The following is a 19,498-nucleotide window of genomic DNA, read 5'->3' on the forward strand; positions in this document are numbered from 1 at the left end:
CCACTCTTCTAAGTACTAATGCCATTTTGTTGAGGAGGAAACAGGCTCAAGAAGGGGAATCTGGGGGCGCCTGGGTGGCTCAGTCGTTAAGCGTCTGCCTTCAGCTCAGGTCATGATTCCAGGGTCCTGGGATCCAGCCCCGCATCGGGGTCCCTGCTCCTCAGGAAGCCTGCTTCTCCCTCTCCCACTCCCCCTGCTTGTGTTCTCTCTCTCACTGTCTCACTCTCTGTCAAATAAATAAAATCTTTAAAAAAAAAAAAAAGAAGAAGGGGAATCTGCTCAAGGTTACCAGGTGGTCACTGACTTAGTTCTCTATGAACACAAGTCTGTGTGACCCCAGTGTCAGGTTCTTTCTAGCATGCCAGGCTGCCTCTGGAGCGCTTCTTTCTGGAAGTCTTTCCAGTCAGTCTCAATTGTCTTGATTTAGATCTTCTCCTACAAATCAACAAGGAAAAGACAAAACAAACCCACCATCCGAAGGGGCAAAAGGCTGGAAAAGAGGATAGCCACAGGGCTCATGTGCTTGTGCAAAGGGGCTTCACTTCAGGCATCGTGGAAACACAAATCAAAACCAAAATGAGATACCCGTGACACACTGGCCAGAATGGTGAAAATGTCAAAGACCGATAATACAAAGTGTTGCTGAGGATATGGGGCAACTAGGACTTTCACCCATTGCTGGTGGGAATGTAAAATGGTACAATCACTTTGGAAAACTGTAAATATATTCTTACTCTCTGATCCCCAAATTCCATTCCTGGGTCTGTCTACCCACCCAGTGGTATCCTGAGGCTGGCGCCCCCTACTGGCTCCTGGCATATCTCTTCCTAACTCACGTCCCCCAGGAAGCTTGAAATTGGCCATCAGAGCTGTTTTTGTTAGAGAATTTACTGTTAAACATGTAGCAACGCGACTATATACCTGAAAGAAACGACCGTGTATGTCCACCAAAGGATTTGCACAAGAATGTTCACAGCAGTTTTATTTATAAAAAGCCCAAACTGGAAACCACCCAAAAGGTCCTCCAACAGGAAAGAACAATAAATTCTGGTATCCTTCATGCAATGAAATACTATACGGCAAAAAGAAATAAACTACTGATAAACACGACATGGATGAATCTCACGAGCTGTGGTTTGAGTAAAAGGCAGAAGACACAAAACAGTACCTACGGCATAGTTGCATTGATCAGAAGCTCAGGAATAAGCAAAGCTAAACAGCGTTGCTAGAAATCAGAATAATTTTGCCCCGGGGGCGGTAGGGGTATTGACTGTGAAAGGAAATGAGGGAGCCTTCAGGGGGCTGAGCAATACTTATCCAGGTATGTACATATAAAATTCATTGAGCTGTACGCTTAAGATTTGTATACTTTACTATATAAATGTTATACCTCAGTAATGAAGAGTATACACACACACGTTCTATTCAGTGATCCTGCGAATAAGGTGGAAGAGTTAGACTACCATCCCAGCAGTGCAGAGCATCCAGCGATGGTAAGGAACGACAAGAAAGACAGCCTGAATCTTGGCAGACAAGTCAGCTCAGTTTTCCTGACATTGGACACACTGCCATCATGGAGCCTTTCCACACCTGTACCAGCAGCAGGGCCGACGCATGAAGAATCTGCCTCCATCAGCACATACTCCCCAGGCACATCACTGCCTGGGAAGGAATCCAGTGAACACATCAGCTGTCTCTCCCACACACCGACCGCCATAACAGCAGAAACCCAGAAACGTAAAGATAGGGACTCTCATCCAACTTGGGCAATATTCCAGGATTTGCTGTCAACAGAGAACACCGAAGCCTGAGACCTTACCTGCTGACATACTCCAGAAGGATGCAAAGAGGCTGCTGTGTCTCTGAGTGTTGTTGTTTTTTTTTGTTTTTTTTTTTTTCAAATAAAGTAAAAGCCAAAGAAATGCCTGCTTCCTTTATCATCAGCAAGAAGAGAGATGAGAGATCATGTCATCTCACAGTGCCCTGGTCCCGGCAGCATGCAGGCCTAAGCCCTTCTTGAGGAGTTATGGTGCCTTCTTGTCATTAGTGTACCCTGGACCCAACATGTGATTAGCTTTAAACTTGAATGAAAAGACTGGACTATGTCCCAAATGAGGGAGATAGCTCCTCCTGTGCTCCTGATAGCATCAGCCATCTGTATTCATGAACTTTTCAGAGCCACTTGAGAAATATTTGCTACGTACCTACTGTATGCAAGTGGGCACCGTCCCCAAACATGTGTCCACCATCAAAAGATTGAGTATAAAGAGGAGCTCGAAAGATCCTAACTTTGCTCCCTATGGGTTGTTTTATTTTGACATAACCATATTTGGGTTTTGAGGGTTTTTTTGGGTGGGGGGCTCTAAATACTTACTTTTTAATTTAAATTCCAGTTAGTTAACATACAGTGTAATATGCGTTTCAGGTGTACAATATCGTGATTCAACACTGCCATACATCAACCCGTGCTCATCACAACACGTGCCCTCCTTAATCCCCTTCACCTGGTTCACCCCACCCGCCCACCCACCTCCCCTCCAGCAACCATCAGTTTGTTCTCTAGAGTTAAGAGTCTGTTTCTTTTGACATAAACATATTTGAATACACAGGAAATTAGCAGTTGCATTTAGAATGCTTTAGTGTTTTGAGAACAGTAGGAAACTCCAATTCCAGAGGCTTTGACCATGGTTAGACATTTTCTTAGTTTGGGTTCCCACAGAAGCTGACCCTGAAACAAGAAACCAAGTAAAGGTAGTTTGTTTGGGAGGTGAAGGGCAACCAGAAGTGGGGTGGGAACAAGGTAGCAAGACAGAAAGGGGAAGGAGCCTAAAAGGGTGTGTGATCAGGCAGGCCATGGCTGGAAACAAATGGAGCACACCCCCACTGGGGAGGCTCTGGGAACCAATTTAAAACACACTCACCCATGAATAGTCCCACCCATGGGGAGGGAAACTGGGTATTTCCATGCCAACTCCCATCTGTCATTGGTTGAAGTCTGTTCCCGGGGGGTGTTAATGCCCCAGAACTTCTGGTCTGCCAAGCAGATGGCAAAGTGGGCTCTCTGACAAAGAAGCAAGGGTGCTGGCATTTGCCAAGTGCATCTGCTACAGAGGAACTTGAAGCAATTGGCCAAGAACTTCTGTACTTGTGTGATCTATGACTGCACTTTAGAAGCAGACATACAGAAAAGTACAAAGCCACACATCAGTTAGATCTTCACATTAATAAATCCAATTGATAGGTGACACATTAAGGCCCAAACCTAGGAAATGCAGCTCAAATGTTTAATCGGTACCATGGATCTAAACCTTGTCATCAAATTTGAGTACGTGGCTTACTCCCTGGGCTAAGCCATCCGGATCTCTAAAAAGGTAGAGACATCAGTGTTCTGCCTCCTTCTTGCCAGTATGTACACTGTGGTTCAGACCTTCTTTTCCATCTCCCTGCCTCTGCTCTCCAGCCTTCCCAGGCTGTCTACCACACGGCAGAGAGAGTAATCTGCCCACAGTTCTGATCATCTCATCCCCTGCTTGAAACTCTTCATTGGCTCCCAGTTGCCTGCAGGACAAAGTCTGTCTCTCAAGTTTAGGAGACAAGGCCCTGTGTGATTTGGGCTTTGTTTGCCTCTGGCTCCCCCGTGTTCTCCCACCAGCCCGAACCACTTCTCTTTCCCCTGACATCCGTTTTGTGTCTCTCAGACTTTGCCCAAATTGTCACCACCGGTTCCATACCCCCATGCCGAGCCTCTGCCTGTGGTTAATTTCTCTTCATTCTTCAGGTGCTAATTTATAAGTCACTTCCTCCAAGAAGTCTTCCCTGGTGCCAGCAAGGTTGCCAGAGATGCCCTTTCCCACTTCTCCCATCTTAGAACTCCATGCAAATCTTGTAATTGCCTTGTTGGTGTATCTCTCAGAGTCTGAATGCTCTGTGAAGGCAGAGCCCTATCTGTCTTGTTCACACAGCTTGATGTAAGATTTACTAATAGCTACTAAGAAATATTCCTTGAATGGGTGAATGGGAAGATCTTCCCTCATCTGGCCCCATTTCGGCTCCAACTTTGCATTTCACCGTGCCCCTCCCACTGCTTGTACGCACACACATGCCAACATACTAGTCTCCCTGTCGCCCCACTGCACCCTTTAGCTACTTCTATCACGGAACTGTAACACTTTACTTCATTTTGTGGTTTGCATGTGCTAACCAGTTCCGAGACTCTGCCTGAAGTCCTTCTGCTAGATTCTTAAGTTTCTTGAGGGTAAAACTCTCTTGATGTTCTTTATCTTCCCAGGGCTTATATTAATAACCAACCTAGTATAGACACTTAATATATGTTGAGTAAATGGTTCATTGCTATAACTGGTGATGAAATGGAGAAGACTTTCTCGCAACAAAGCAAAAATGCTCTGGCCTTCCACCTGCTGCCTCTCTGAGACCCATCACAGACTTTACATGTGCGAGCCTTGAAAAACTTAATCAGCCAAATCTGTGAGCCATTGCCAGCCCTAAAGCAAGACAGAATCACCCATAGTGACATCTTTGGACATGAAAGCAATCTTTGCTCCTAGCTGGGTGAAGCCACGTCACTGAGACAACCGAGTGGAAGCCATCTGTCAATTCCAGCAGGGCTGGTGTGCTTAGGGCATGTAGATGGAATGTTCTGAGGACGCTATAGATGCACTCCACCTCTGCATTAGAGAACAGAACTGGGCTACATGAGAGCTGAATTCTGCAAAACATCAGAGCCTTACCATGGAAGGAAGTTGCGATGGTGGGAGGGTAGGAAGTAATTAGAGACAGAAGTAGTTTTCCCGGATTCCTTTCCCAGAGGACTATCTGATGACAGCTTAGTGTCACCTGTAGTAAAAGTCTAGGTTCCATCAGCAGGCATGGGTCTGCAAACCAAAGGACTGCCATCTCGTGCCCACTGTGAGGCATAAATGGATGAAGTCACATCAGTGCTCACATCCTCTGAGACATTCATAGATAAGGAGAGTATCGTGCTTTGCTTGTGATAGTCCCACATTATGCCTGGTGTTTCTGTGAAATTAACAGTGCCCTCCTGGGGGCGCCTGGGTGGCTCAGTCGTTAAGCGGCTGCCTTCAACTCAGGTTATGATCCCAGGGTTCTGGGATCGAGCCCCACATCGGGCTCCCTGCTCAGCAGGGAGTCTGCTTCTCCCTCTCCCACTCCCCCTGCTTGTGTTCCCTCTCTCACTGTGTCTCTCTCTGTCAAATAAATAAATTCTTAAAAAAAAAAAAAAACAGTGCCCTCCTGCACTCTCAAAAGTGTTCCAGTCTGGATAATAAATTGTATGATCACCCTACCCACCAACAGCATTAATATGGGGGGGGGGGAAGAATCTTCAAATAGAATGACACTAGATGTAGGTACATGAGCGTGTTTATATTAGTCTCTAAACTTTTCTGTATTTAAAAAGAATTCCCCTCCAAAAATAGAAATCCAACAAATACACAATAAAAACTCAAACTACTCTGTAATGAAGTATAATACATAATTATTTCAGTACCCAGTCTCCTACCTAAAGTGCTTCTCTGCTCTTATATTTTTTAGATTATAGTCTAACCATATCCATTTATCTAATGAGATCAGCCATTTGTCTGCACTGTGTAAGCGACAGGACTAAATTCAATGTCATCTGTTTATTTAAGATGGAAATGATATGCATGTAGCACAGTAGCCTTTGGGCACAAATGAAGTATCATTCAATGTCACCAGAGAAAATATAAATCAGCAAGAAGGAACAAACACAGAAAGTTCAGTCAGTACATCTTTGTTGGGCTTCCCGTCTGTGCCAGGGATATGGGATGGAGTGAAAGAGAGTCCTTGCCCTCATGGAACGTATATATTCTGGTGTTAAACAGCCTTGGGGGGAGGGGTGATACCCGCATCCTATAGCATCCCCAACTTCAGCCTAGTGTTTTGCAATAAATTCCGAAATTGCTAGCCCTTTCCACTAGTATGTTCTGTAAAGTACTTTTTTCTCTTTTTCCTTCGGTGTGTGCATGGGGTGGGAGGCGGGCAGTCACACAGGAAACATGCAAGACAGAAAGGATGTTATTTGGACTGATGAAAGTTTCATCTCTTTACACACCTGTCTTCCTCATCTCCAGCCGGTCGTACATGCCTGTCATCAGTACCAGGGTTGTGGCTTCTCCCTGAGGTTTCTGGTGTAAATATCTGGCATTGGTTGGGCCTCAGTGTTCAGTACTTGAGTCCTGCTGCTTCTGCTAGGCTGCTTTGTCATGTTCAGCCCCTTGACTTTGCTACATCACCACCCCTTTCAATTCATAACTGCTGATAAACATCTCTTACTGTGGCTGGACTGTGCTGAAGCCTAGTACCCAAATACAGGTTCATCACTACCCCAATGGCCAAGGCACAGAGATCAGGGTGTGAAGTCTTTACTCTGCCAAAGGAACCCCCCTGAGGGAACAATGTTCTAAGCCCAAGATTTAAATGTGGGCTGATCTACATCCTCAATCTGTGACCAGGGGCAAGTTATTTAAGCTCCCTGTGGCTCAGTTTCCCCACCTGCCAATGTAAATGTACCATATACCTCCCTGAGTTGTCACAAGGATAAATGAGGTAACAGATGCAGCATTCTCTGCACAAAACCCAGCATGCAGTAGCACTTCAAACCTTTTAGTTTCCTCCTTTTGCCCCCCACCCCACAGTTCCCTGCCTGGTCTAATGTGCACGGTAATCAAAGTAGGCAGCTCACCTGGAAAAGGTGGGATGGTGTCAGGCTGTAGCTGATCCTGGAATTAGGGAGTGCCAGTTTTTACACACATACAACCCAGCTGTTCTCTTCAAATCTGTGTATTGATGCATGCATCTACCCCTTAGTCTCTCAGTGAAGATGTGAGCAAAAAGAGGTCACCTTTACATCCCACTGAATATGCTCTTCAAGAACAACTGAGAAACAGTTGTTCAGTTAAAGAAAAAAGACATCATGGGGGACAAGGCAAAAGAGAGGATGGAAATGGGGCGTTTTGTTTTTGCTAACAAACCTATGCTGGGTACCACTCGTGTGTCAGAGACGATATCGAGCAGTTCACATTCAGTTTCTCATTTATCCTCCAGCAGTCCTACTAGATAGGTACTCCTCGTAGTCCCTCTAGGCCCCACTTTACAGATGAGGAAAGTGAGGCACAGAGAGCTGCTACAGCTTTGTGTCCAGGATCACACAGTTCCCAAGTGCCCCAGCCAGCATTCAAGCCCAGGCAGACAGCGTCCACCCAGCCAAATTAGGCCACCAACGGTAGCACTTCCAGAAGGGTCAAGGCCCGGGCACGCTGAATCACAGACCCCATCACACCCTTGGCTATCTGCTCCATAAGCCTCTGCAGGTCTGGAAAAGGAGGGCACTGGTGGGATCACTCCTGTGATTCTTAAGGGCAGTAGTTTTGTTAGAGAAGCTTGATAACAAAACCAAAAACAATATTATTTCCAGTGGAAAAAATGCAACATCAGGTAACACACTCGTTTATGAACTACATCATGCGCTCAGCCTCAGAAAGCTCACGGTCCATCATTCAGGAGGGCCATTACCATGTCATCAGGTGGAACTTTTTTTCTTGTTTGTTCTTTTATCAGCCATATAATTTACACTGTTCTCAAACTCAGTGCTCATGAGAAACTTAGTAAATCGTTGGAAGGAAAAAAAATTGCCAAAGAATTCATCTGATAGTGACACTTTTTCATAATTTTGTAGATTTAACATTATTATTAATTATTTGCAGTTTCAAATATTTCAGGGATGTGGGTTATATGATGCTTTACATTTTTTGTCTTAAGCCGAAGCTGCTACACGTGTGAATTCCAGCTGCATGCAGGGGCTCATTGTGCAGTCTTGTTTGTGGATGTGTAAGACCTTTCCCAGCCCAGAACTCTTGTCTTTTTCCTAAAAGCCAGTCCTGGTACCACCAAACTGTACCTTGGAAACCAAATAAGATTGTCTGGTGCTCCAACGAGGGGAGCCCCGGTTCTGTCAGGACTCTTGGAAAGAAAGAGGGGCCAAGAGGGGGGGAAAGAACAGACCCTCACTGAAGGTCAGTTAGGTGAACTACATAAAATTGCCAACACTGAACCACTTTGTTCCCTACACAAATGGCAATTCCATATGGCTTAATACATAATAAATGCCAGAGCAGACACCTTTTCTGTTTTCCCACACTCGATCCTCCTCATGACCCTATGACCCCACTTTACAGATAATGAAATGGAATTAAATGCCTAAAGTCATTGTTTTAGTTTGGGTTCCTCCAAAGGTTGACCCAGAGTCAAGAACTCCATACGAGTAGTCTATCTGAAAGACAATCCCAGGAAACACTGGTCAGAGAGTGGCAACATACAACAGGGAAGGCAAGCGGTCAGTTATAAAGTCCTTGTCAAGCTAGTTTACGCCCCCCCCCCCCCCCCACACACACACACCAGGCAACGGCAGCCTAATCCTGCTGGGGAACTCTGAGAAACGGTGAGGAACACATGCCCCGGAGTCATCCACCTTGGGGACCGGGAGCTGGGGTATTTATACACGAACTGTTTTTAGTCATAGTTCCAGGCTGCTGGGGACTAAGAAAGTATGTTAATGCCCCTGTATTCCCGCATCAGGCTGGAAGGAGGGCCAGTGTGCACTGAAGTCGTGAGAAGACAAGGGCAGGGCCCAGCCGTGTCTGCTGTGGTCCCTTAGGCAGTACCAACAGAGGCAGGATTTGAACTTGTGGCATCTGACCTCATAACCCATGTCCTTCCCACTAAAGCACAAGATATTGTCAAAACCCAGGAAAGATCAGGGCCTGCAGGACGATCAGGAATCAACTCTAGGTCATATGTAGACAGCTGTAAGACACTTCTCCCACAAGAAATACCACCCTGTGCTTCCCCGCTGTAGAATAACTGCAGTCACCTTTGCATAGCCCTCTAAAGTTTACAAAATGCACACACTCTATCATTTCATTTGGCCCGCCTCTTGCCCATGACACAGACTAAAATCCAGTCATGCACAAGATTATTATATTCATATGTCTACTCCACAACTAGTGAGCATATGTGGTAGGAACTGTTCTAGGTAGCGAAGCTCTACATAGAAGTAGACCCAATAGACAGACACACCGGCGTGGCTTAACTCGTGTTCTAGCGGGGGCAGCAGAATAAAGAAACAAAAAGAGCTGCATAATGTAACATCATATCACAGCTAGTGCCATGAAAAACTTTAATTGAGAAAAAATGATGGTGATGACGAGGGATAGTTTTTTTAAATGGGGGCTGGGGTCAGGGAAGCCGATTACATCTGAGCAGGGAAGTGAAGGAAGCGAGGCTGTGTGGAGGCAGGACATTCCTGGCAGAACTAAGAGAGAGACGGGCCATGTGACTAGCACATGGTGAGACGTGAGTCCCCAGATGTCAGCAAGGACAGTGTACCATCTTGTTGGTTACAGTCAGGACTTAGGTGTTGGCTCTCAGTGCTGGGAGGAACCACTGGAGGATTTAGAACAAGGAAGAGGCATGATACATGTTTTTAAAGGCCCATTTTTAAAAAATTTCTCTCTAACCCATGTGATCAACAAGACATAAAACCAGGATTTAAATTCCAGTCTTCTGACCCCTGATCCAGTGCTTTTCCCACTCAGGTTCACGGTCATTTTCAGACTTGGATGTCCTTGGTACTCTGTTTTTCTGGTCCCTTGAAGAGTTATTTGTGTTCTCCTGACCAAATCTTAAAACTGCTGTTGCATATTCCCCAGGCATGTGGCTCTTTGCGACTTTTCTTTGCCTCTTGGCCAATCAGCTTTAACATTCTCCCATTTCTGAGGGCATTCTGTCCTCTTAGAGATATTCAGCAAAACTCATGACCCACAAACTTGCTCTACCAGAGCTTAATCCTGACCGTGAAAGTTAAGTGAGGACAATGGGATTAAAAGATAACCACTCTAATCAGAAAGTTTAACATAACACATTTCCAGGGGTCTTCATGATATCAAGGAATTTTTTAAATTAAGACCACATGAAAATTTCCCCCAGACTATGCAAATAGAGGTTACGGGACCTCTGCCTCACCACGTTGTCTTTCTCCTCCAGACCAATGTGGAATTGGGCCAAAGTTGCAAGGAGATATTATACTTGCCTTTTCCTCCATCATTACTGTTTTTTGTTTCTAAAATCTCAGATTTATTCGCTTCAGATCGAAAGCTGCATTGCTTTTTCAGCCAAGGCTGCAAAGACAAACAGCCTGTTTGGGGAATTACAATGTGGGGCTCTCTTGGCTGCTTTTTAGTGTCAACATCAGCAGCAAGAGTGTTCACCCCCTGGTGGGAAAGCAAGGAGAACAAGAGACACATCCCACTCTCCCAGAGCTCCACTACACGACAGTATGGACAGAGGCACCCATTTGTCTTGTGACACTAGAGCAGGTCAGGCTGACACCAGGCACACATGTACAGAAGAAGCGTGTAGACAGATAGTCACTTGTTTGGCTACATCCACAGCTTAAATTTGGTGTCCTCCAAACATGTAATGTTTCAAAGGCAGAATGATATTTCTGTTCACTTATTAAGAGATGACTAACTTGCTTTTGGCTGCACTACAAATGAATCACGGTAACAATCCCCAACTTGCGACTTCTGGTGTTCTGATGTAATGCATTTCTATTAAAAGAAGAGGAAAGAGAGTGGGTGAGAGTGAGATCATGCGAAGACAGAACATAACACCGAGGGAGCTAGTGTAATTGATGAACTGCCGAGACCAGGTCCATCCACTTCAAGGTGTTTTCTCGTGTCCTGGGTGAGGATCCCTTGCCAGTCGGTTCCTACCCATTTACAGCTGCAGAATATAGACCCAGATTAAGACGTGGAATTTGGAGGGATTCAACGAAGAAAAGATTTCATTTGGGGGTGAAAACCAGATATTCCTTGAAAGCATTTTTAAAGCAATTTTGATTTAGTGTCACTTTGAAGGTAATTACTTGGGGGCAAATGATGTAAGTTAGAAAAGCTAAGTAACGACCTCCCTTTTTAAAGTGTTTTAATGGGGGTGCCCGGCTGGCTGGCTCAGCGGGCAGAGCAAGCGACTCTTGATCTCAGGTTTGTAAGTTCACTCTCCAGGTTAGGTGTAGAGATTACTTAAAAATATAATCTTTAAAAAATGTTTTAATGAGTGAAGCGTATTTGTGACAGAGGGAGGGGGTAGGAAGGCGAGGCAAGGAAAGAAGGCAGCTGATAAAGACTGACTCCCCCTAGGGAGCTGGGGACCCTCACCTCCTGCCGCTCTCTCCTCACAGGCGAGGTTGCTGGGGAAAGCTTAACGCTACTCCCAGAGCCCATTAATTGCCCTGCCTGGCAGAGAGGCCGTCTGGCCTTGACCCTACCCCTTGTCAATAAAAAACAAATACAAAGAGGAGCTGAGAGGTTTTGTAGAAGGTCCTGTGAACCCACAGGTATTTTTCCTATGTTAATCATCACTCAGGACCAGACACTTCCTTCCTCCCAGATCCCTTCTGTACTCTCTACAAGGTGCCCCTGCTGTCTTCTGAGGAAGATCTGAGTGTGCCAAGGAGAGGCAGAGAGGAAATTAGACTCTGGCCTGTCGTGACCGGCAGCCCACACTGGCTTTGTCCCAGGCTCTGGCAGAAGGGGATTAGAAGAGCCAGTGCCTCCCCAGTAACGGGAAATCACTCAGAGAAGGGAGTCTTTTTTTTTTTTTTTCCAGTAAACCTATTTTCCCTACCCTGTGGTTTTCTTTCTGGGTTTCATCTACTATCAGATCTGTCATTGACCTAAAAAGAACTTCAGTGTGTTGGAAAAGCATACTTCAGGCAGCTATAATAAATCTCAAATTGATATTTATGAAGTTAACTTTCTCTCACCTTGCATCTGATCGTATAGTATGTGGATGTCACTCATCTTAGAATTATGTTGTGTTAGAACCAGAACGGTCTGTCCGTAAAGATTAGCTAAACCAACCTTCTGTTTTTTACTGATAAATCCGAGACCTGAAAGAATGACATTCCTAGGGTCTCTGACATTCCCACGGAAGCAGTGGAAGCCAGACTTGAAGCCAAAACTTCTTATTACTGGATTCCATTGTGTCCCACAGCCTTTCTTCTTGGTAAGCCTGTCTGTGAAAAGTTTTATTTGGCAACTACAGAGGCTGGACGGAGAATAAGAAAAGTCAGAAAGCTCCAAGCCCATCCCCTTTGCTACCTGTTAGTATTGCCACGTAATGCTGCCATCTACAGATGAGGTTTGGCTGTTTGGATTATGTGTGGTCTCTCTTAATGGACCCCAGATCCCCAAGTATGGCCATCCCACAGCTCAATCACAGCCATGGCCAGTCATGTGAACCTGGTGAGCTGACGGCACTTCACCCCTCCCCAAATCCTCTTAGTCCTCATTCAAAGTTGTGCTGGGCTAGGGCCACACATCCCGCTACCCCCAAGATCCTACCTCTGCCCTTTACTCACTGGGCCAGTCAAATGTCCTTGAGGCCTCAACTGCTCCAGCTATAAAATGAGGATAATCCTTTAATCATTTCCATTGAGTCTTATATTGAATAAATTTTTAAAACTGTAAAGAGTACCTAGCAGTCTAGTACTTAGCAGTACTAGTACTGCTAGCATTTAGCAGAGTAGTACTATTACTGTTATCATTCTTAACCTGAGGGGTGATGAGAGCAAAGAAGCTAACAACTGAAATGGTATGTTCAGAGCCTGGGAATGAATCTCAATTTAACATTCAGTTCTGGCCTCTTTGGCAGCAAATACAGAATAGAAAATATTGTAATCAGGATTGACGTTGGATTGGGCTTTACTAGTACAAAGTGTTTGGCATTGTCCACTGTTAGAATATTCCCTTTGTTTTGAATGTTGTATCTCTTCTGTGATTTTCCATGTGTGAGCATGAGCACACTAAATTCAGGGAAATTATCCTATTATTGACAACGCGGTAGATTTGATGAGTATTTATTGAATGTGTGTTGAGTGAATAATCTAGAATCTATACATAGTTATGGAAACATGGATTATGTGTTGATTCACATGACAGATTCAGACTGTATTAAGGGTCAGGACTATTACTTTGTGTCACTTTCCCTTGTTTTTTCTGAGGGTCTCTTACCAAGCTCAATAATAACCTTGTGTGGGGGCGCCTGGGTGGCTCAGTCGGTTAAGTGGCTGCCTTCGGCTCAGGTCATGATCCCAGGGTCCTGGGATCGAGCCCCACGTTGGGCTCCCTGCTCGGTGGGGAGCCTGCTTCTCCCTCTCCCTCTGCCTGCCTCTCTGCCTACTTGTGCTCTCTCTCCAACTCTCTGTGAAATAAATAAATAAAATCTTTTAAAAAAAATAAGCTTGTGTGGCTGGAGGTTGTCCATTTCGTGGACAGAGGTGTCTTAGTCACCATTTCACTATCATGCTTTCATGTTTTCCTGGCTTGCTTTCCCCTTTCTGGCCCCAAGAGAAAACATTAATTTAAAGGCAAAGATGAAGTCACCATAAATTAACCTGTCATCATTTTCACCTTCCTTTCCCAGTGCAGAAATTTAAAGTAAGTATACAGGGAAAAAAAAGGAAAAAAAAAAAAAGAGCGTAGCTTCAATCTCTGGCTTCCCTTTTTCCCTGGGAATATACCTAAGTATGCCTACTAATGTGTCTGCTGTCCTAAGCGGGGCTCCCTTAGGAAAGTAAATCAGGGCATTCTAAAACCCTAACAGCGTGATATCCAGGTAGCGTGTGCAGACGGCCAAGAATACATTGTGTACGAACTTGATAAGCAGTCATAAGAACCAGAGATCAGAACTGAGGAGTTTCGGATCTTCTGCATGCCTATTATCCTCTCATCTCTTATCCCACAGTAGAATCCCACAGACGCCTCCTGCCAGGTGGGTGGCCACAGCCAACACCCCCTCTATGGATGCTTCTGCCACTCAGAAGCAAGAGTGACACACGCTCTACCCACCTCTCCATTGGCAATTCAAAGCAGCTGCGTCTCACGGCAGCTGTGGTGCCGAGAATTAAGAAACGTTCCTTCTCAAACTTTACTAAGATCTCCTTTCCCAAGTCTCCCTCCTATGATCTGGTGGTACAGGAGTTAACAGAGTGTCTGCTTTCTTCGGTCTGTGGTCCCAGGGATCGGAGCAGCAGATCTGCAGAGTTGGCAGATCACTAAATAGTTTATAACTCCCCACCCAGCAGGGCATGGTCGCCTTAGAGAATGGATGGAAAATATCCCCTTGCTATAACTAGGTTCGGCCCTGTGGCTTAACACCATCTTATTTGGCAATCTTTTTCTCTTGACATATTTAGTAATCACTCTAAGGGAGATTTATTAGACTGTTCATAGGAACAAACAATGCACTAAATATTACACATATGCATGCTTTCCATACCACTCCTTTTCTAGCCTATTCTGAATCTTTCCCCAAAGTCTTTCTTTCAACACTTAATCAAAACTCTCTCTTGTCTTTAAATTCCTCTCGTTTCTTCTCTCCCCTAAAATAACTTTATATTTGGGATTTTTTTTTTTTGTAGTTAGAAGTTCTTTTAATCAAAATTCACTGGGCCATACTTAGAGAAGAATGGATAAAAAGACACACTCAGAGTTTAAAATCATTGAAGACATTTGCTCATCATTAATCCCAAAGCACCAAAGCAAAAATTAAGCAGATGGTAAGAGTTTTGTGAAAATAATCTCTTAGGTATCTCTGGGAGATCAAGAGCGTGTGTGTGTGTGTGTGTGTGTGTGTGTGTGTGTGTGTGTGTGTGAAGGAAAGAACTCAAAATTATTTCATAATATGGTGAAGTGTTTCCTGAACCTGACGGTTGGTGCCCATGAGGAGATGTGGGGGAGGGTGCACTGAGAATTAGGATTAATAACTCATGCTCTATGCTAACGAAAGGACTTTGCCAGCTGGTACCCCTCCGACATTTTCAAAAAGCATAATAAATATCCCACTCACCCTGGCACATGCACAGCAAAATGTCTTCACAAATAATCCATCCAGAGCAGATTTAAGAGAAAATATATCAGGGTCATGGAGATGCTCAGAAGGTTATGAGTTATAATGGCACAGTCACAGTGTAGCAACTGGATGTTAAACTTTCTTCCCTTTGCATATGAAATGTTTTTCTTCATTCATTAGATACACAGTGGCTATCTCTGCTCACAGGCACACTCATTTACTTAACACTCAATTACATGTCTACCGCTGGCCTCCTGTTGCAGACTGGGCTCATCTTACGGAGAAAAGGGCCTATTTTCTCACCTTAGACTGTAGAATACATATACTCCCACATATCTGACTTTGAGCACTTGTGATTTTTTAGGCCACCTTAGCACTTGGGCAGGGCAAGCCCCAATTTAACCATTAGTTGCTAGCAAGAACTTTGACTCAACTCCCAGCATTGTTAACCTAGAGGTCTGTGGTCAGGGGTTAAGAGCACAAGTTCCGGAGCCAGGCTGCCTGGGATAGCCTAGCTCTCTCTTTCTCTTACTATGTGTGCGACCTTGGGCAAGCAACCATCTGTTTCCTCATCTGTAAAATGAGCCTAGTACTTGTACCCACATCATAGTTTCTTGTAAGGGTGAAATGGGTTAATCTGCATAAAAGGCCTCGAACTGTGCCTGGCATATGGTAGGAGTTGTTAAATGAGCGCTTGTATTCCCAGTGTCCACTTTGATCACAGGTGTATGGAGCTTGGACATGGCGAATCTGACTTGGGGTGAGGTGTGTAGAATAAATCCCACTGTGCTCCTTTAGCATGACCACCATATAGCCCGGCCAGACTCTTACAGTCACATCTCCCCTCCCATATAAGCAGACAAGGAAAGCCAGAGAATATGAGGTCCCTCAAGGTGAGCCTCTTGTCTTTTATGGCACCAAGTGACTGAATTGGATGGGGAAGTCATTTAGGGGCCCTAGAAATTGGTAGCAGAGGATGGGCTTCCACGAGAAGTTGTACCTTAGTTCACCTGGTACATTACATCTTCAAGACAGTGGTCGTATGTGAGATTTTCAGACATTTATAGACCAACTGAGTCACAAATAAAGAAGAGAACATGTGAAAACCCAGATTCCCGGGCCCTACCCCAGAGATTTCTGATTTACCCGGTCTGACGTGGTCTGACAATTTTCATCTCTGACAAGTTCCCAGGTTGTGCTGATGCTGGTTGTGCATCCTTACTACCTGTTTCTATCATAGGGTTATAACATTTCATTTGAACCCTTCAGCTTGGAGATGACCTAAGTGGCTCCGCCACCCCAAATAGAGATATTTGAATCCACAGAGCTAATGTCATGCATTGATGTCTTATTTTTGGTAATAAACTGACTTTCATTCTTGTTCTCCCATAGTTGCATGCTGCTGTGACCAGGATCCAGGTTCCAAGGCCTGGTTTTAATTACACGTTCGCCCACATATGTATCCTGAATAATGATAAGACTTGCATCGTGGATGACATAGTGCATGTTCTGGAGGAGCTAAAGAATGCTCGGGCCACCAACCGGAGCAATTTTGCTATCACATACCCGATCACTCACTTAAAGGACGGGAGGGCAGTGTACAATGGACACCAGCTTGGAGGCGTCACCGTGCACAGCAAGGACCGGGTAAAATCCGCAGAGGCCGTCCAGCTCACCTACTACCTGCAGTCAATCAACAGTCTCAATGACATGGTGGCTGAGAGGTGGGAGTCCAGCTTCTGCGACACTGTCCGACTGTTCCAGAAATCCAATAGCAAAGTCAAAATGTACCCTTACACGTCCTCCTCACTGAGGGAAGATTTCCAGAAGACCAGCCGTGTATCGGAACGTTACCTGGTCACCAGCCTGATCCTGGTGGTAACCATGGCCATCCTGTGCTGCTCAATGCAGGACTGCGTCCGCAGCAAACCCTGGCTGGGCCTGCTCGGGTTGGTGACCATAACCCTGGCCACTCTCACCGCGGCCGGAATCATCAATCTTACTGGTGGGAAATACAATTCCACCTTCCTGGGAGTCCCTTTCGTCATGCTAGGTAATTACTGCCCTTCATTTTTTTTTATTTCCTCCTGCTGCTGGTGGTGACTGGGTTCCTAAAAGGCAAGGAGTAGCCATCTAACAACTTTCTTTTGTCTGTCATGTCTTCTTTTTGCCCAAAAGTCCTGGGACCAATTCTATAATGTGCTGACCATTGGCAAGGGGCAACCTTATTTGGTAAATATGCCAGAAGTCCCAAGCCCTGGGTCCCAGCCCTGGTTCTCCAGTAAGTAGCGGTGTGGCATTTAGCACATATTAATCTTCTCTGGTGCCCCAGTGTCTTAGGTGGGGCTTCCCCTGAAGCAGAACCTGAGACAAGGATTTAGATATAAGTCGTTAATTTAGGAGGTGAGCCCAGGAAGCCCCAGCGTGGGAGTGAGAACATGAATCAGGGAAGGAAGACAATTCAGGCTATGTTAATGGGCAGGTTACTGCTTTAGGCTCCGGTGGCTCAAACCCACTGGGGACCTTTGGGAGACTTAACAGAACACACCTCAGAGAGGTCCTCCTTGAGGGGTGAGGAAGCTGCAGGCTGGGCCATGTACCCAGAAACCTTGTGTATGAGTCATTGACGGCTCTCCCCGGGGAAGACTGAACACATTCCTGCAGCCGCAAAAATCCCCCAGGTGGATGGTGTTTGTCGTGAGAAGCCTTCCCTGAGTTCCAGAATAGTGACTAGGAGGGCACATGGGTTGGGCACTGACAGGGTCTGCTACCCTCCATTTCCCCACCCTATGGATGGAATGGATGTGAATATCACAAAAAGGGACATGATAAATGTACAAAAACTTTGAAAGCAACAAGTGAGAAATAAATAAGAAGGTATCTTTTTTCCTGTCCTTGCTATAATAACTCGGGAATATTTTTAAATGACGATGTGAGAATCCCAGTATATTCTCTCTTAGGGGCTGCAAGAATTTCCTGATAGAGATAACGGTGAAAACAAAGCCAGGGTGGTTATAATACAATGTCAGTTGCTCTGTTCATCTGGTATTGAAGATGGCATACCCAGCAAGCCTGATGGCAGGCTTCCTGTGGGCCAAGGGTTCCAGGGGCTCGTTTCTCCTTTTTCTGTGGCCACTTCTCACCAATTCCTTTAGCAAAATTAAAATGTCATTTGGAATCAGATACTGACATGACAAATGAAGTTGTATTTTTCATTGAATGAGAAAGAACTATGGTTGAGTTCATTAGAATGCCCAATGCCCTGTTTAGGGGTAGCAGAAGGAAAGAAAAGAATGTACTCAGATCTCAGCTGCTTTTCAGTTAAAATGATAAGCAGAGTGGCAGGGCTGCAAGGTCATAGAATGACATGCTGCCCTCTAGGCTCTGAGGCCTGTGGGAGTGCAGACCTGGGCAATAAAAACATATATGGTAGCTCCTGGGAAAGGGGGCGCTGTGGAGATGGAGCAAGTCCTACATTCACCAGGTCATTTTGCTCATCGCCGCCAAACACAACAGAGAAGGGGGCTGCCATACTTCCTCCTGAAGTCAGTCCCTTAAGAAGGCAGCATAACTAGCCTCCTGAACCCCAAGATGATGTGTGCTGATGGTGGGCTCCACGGCAGTTCCTTGAAGACTCAGTGCAACTGGGTAGTAGCTTCCATGGAGGCTTGAGTCAAGGTTTCTTTAAATGAAGATGTTTTGCCCATGATTAGTCCCATGCTTGGGTTTTATTTTTTAGCTTTTCATTTTAAAAATGCAGTGGTTTTTGTTGTGACTGTTTTTGCGGGAGGAAGAAAAAACAGGAATAAGGAAGGAGTGGGGAACTGAAGGGAGGCAGTGGGTTTTTAAGATCTAGAAGAAAGAATGTCAAAGCTAGAAAAAGGACTATTGGCCCAGGTTTGATGACACTCCCAAGTTGTGACCAGTGAGCCCCAAGTATGATACAGTATTTAAAACTTCCTAAAAACTAACTGCATTAAGTAAAATAAAACTTCAATATTTAGAGCTTCTTAAAATTATTTTTAAGTAAAACAACATAGCAATAGTCAAAACTTCTTAACATTAACCTCACAAAAAAATCAATTTCACCAAATAAAATGAAATGGAATATTCGAAACTTCTCTAATTTTATTAAGTAAACTAAGTTATGATATTTAAGATTTCTTAAAACTTCTTTTTGTACTTCCTAAAGAAATTTTAAACATCGTAAATCAAAGTCAGCACAAAAAGGAATATACCAGCTAGGACTGGTGCAAGGAAGGATGTAAGAGATTGGACGATGTTAGCCGAGAATTGGCTTTAGAAAACAAATCCAGAAATAGTAGCGCCGCAACTCCCCAGAGACCGAGGATCACTGAACTTGACGTCAGAGTTCAATTCAGAAAAATCTGGCGTTCGTGGTGAAAGAGACCAAGCGCCGCAGGTACCCAATACTCCCTTGTTTGCAATTTGTGAAGGAAGTTACATGCATTGATTTGATGGCAGTTTTCCCTGCTGACAATCAGTATGCAAACTTTCTGTACAT

At 44.9% G+C, this 19,498-nt stretch overlaps 1 protein-coding gene across 2 annotated transcripts in view; it reads left to right on the forward strand.

Moving 5' to 3' along the window:
- PTCHD1 (patched domain containing 1) overlaps positions 1-19,498 on the forward strand; it is a 52,439-nt gene that overhangs the window by 21,620 nt on the left and 11,321 nt on the right. For both annotated transcript variants that reach the window (XM_064573867.1, XM_045875956.2), the window contains one exon: positions 16,366-17,026. In XM_064573867.1, the coding sequence (XP_064429937.1) occupies positions 16,366-17,026 (661 nt within the window). The remainder of the gene's footprint in view (positions 1-16,365; positions 17,027-19,498) is intronic.

The sequence above is a fragment of the Mirounga angustirostris genome, unplaced genomic scaffold (genome assembly GCF_029215605.1).
Source record: "Mirounga angustirostris isolate CCGP_5_RB_7025 unplaced genomic scaffold, mMirAng1.0.hap1 SCAF_11, whole genome shotgun sequence".
Lineage (NCBI taxonomy): Eukaryota > Metazoa > Chordata > Mammalia > Carnivora > Phocidae > Mirounga > Mirounga angustirostris.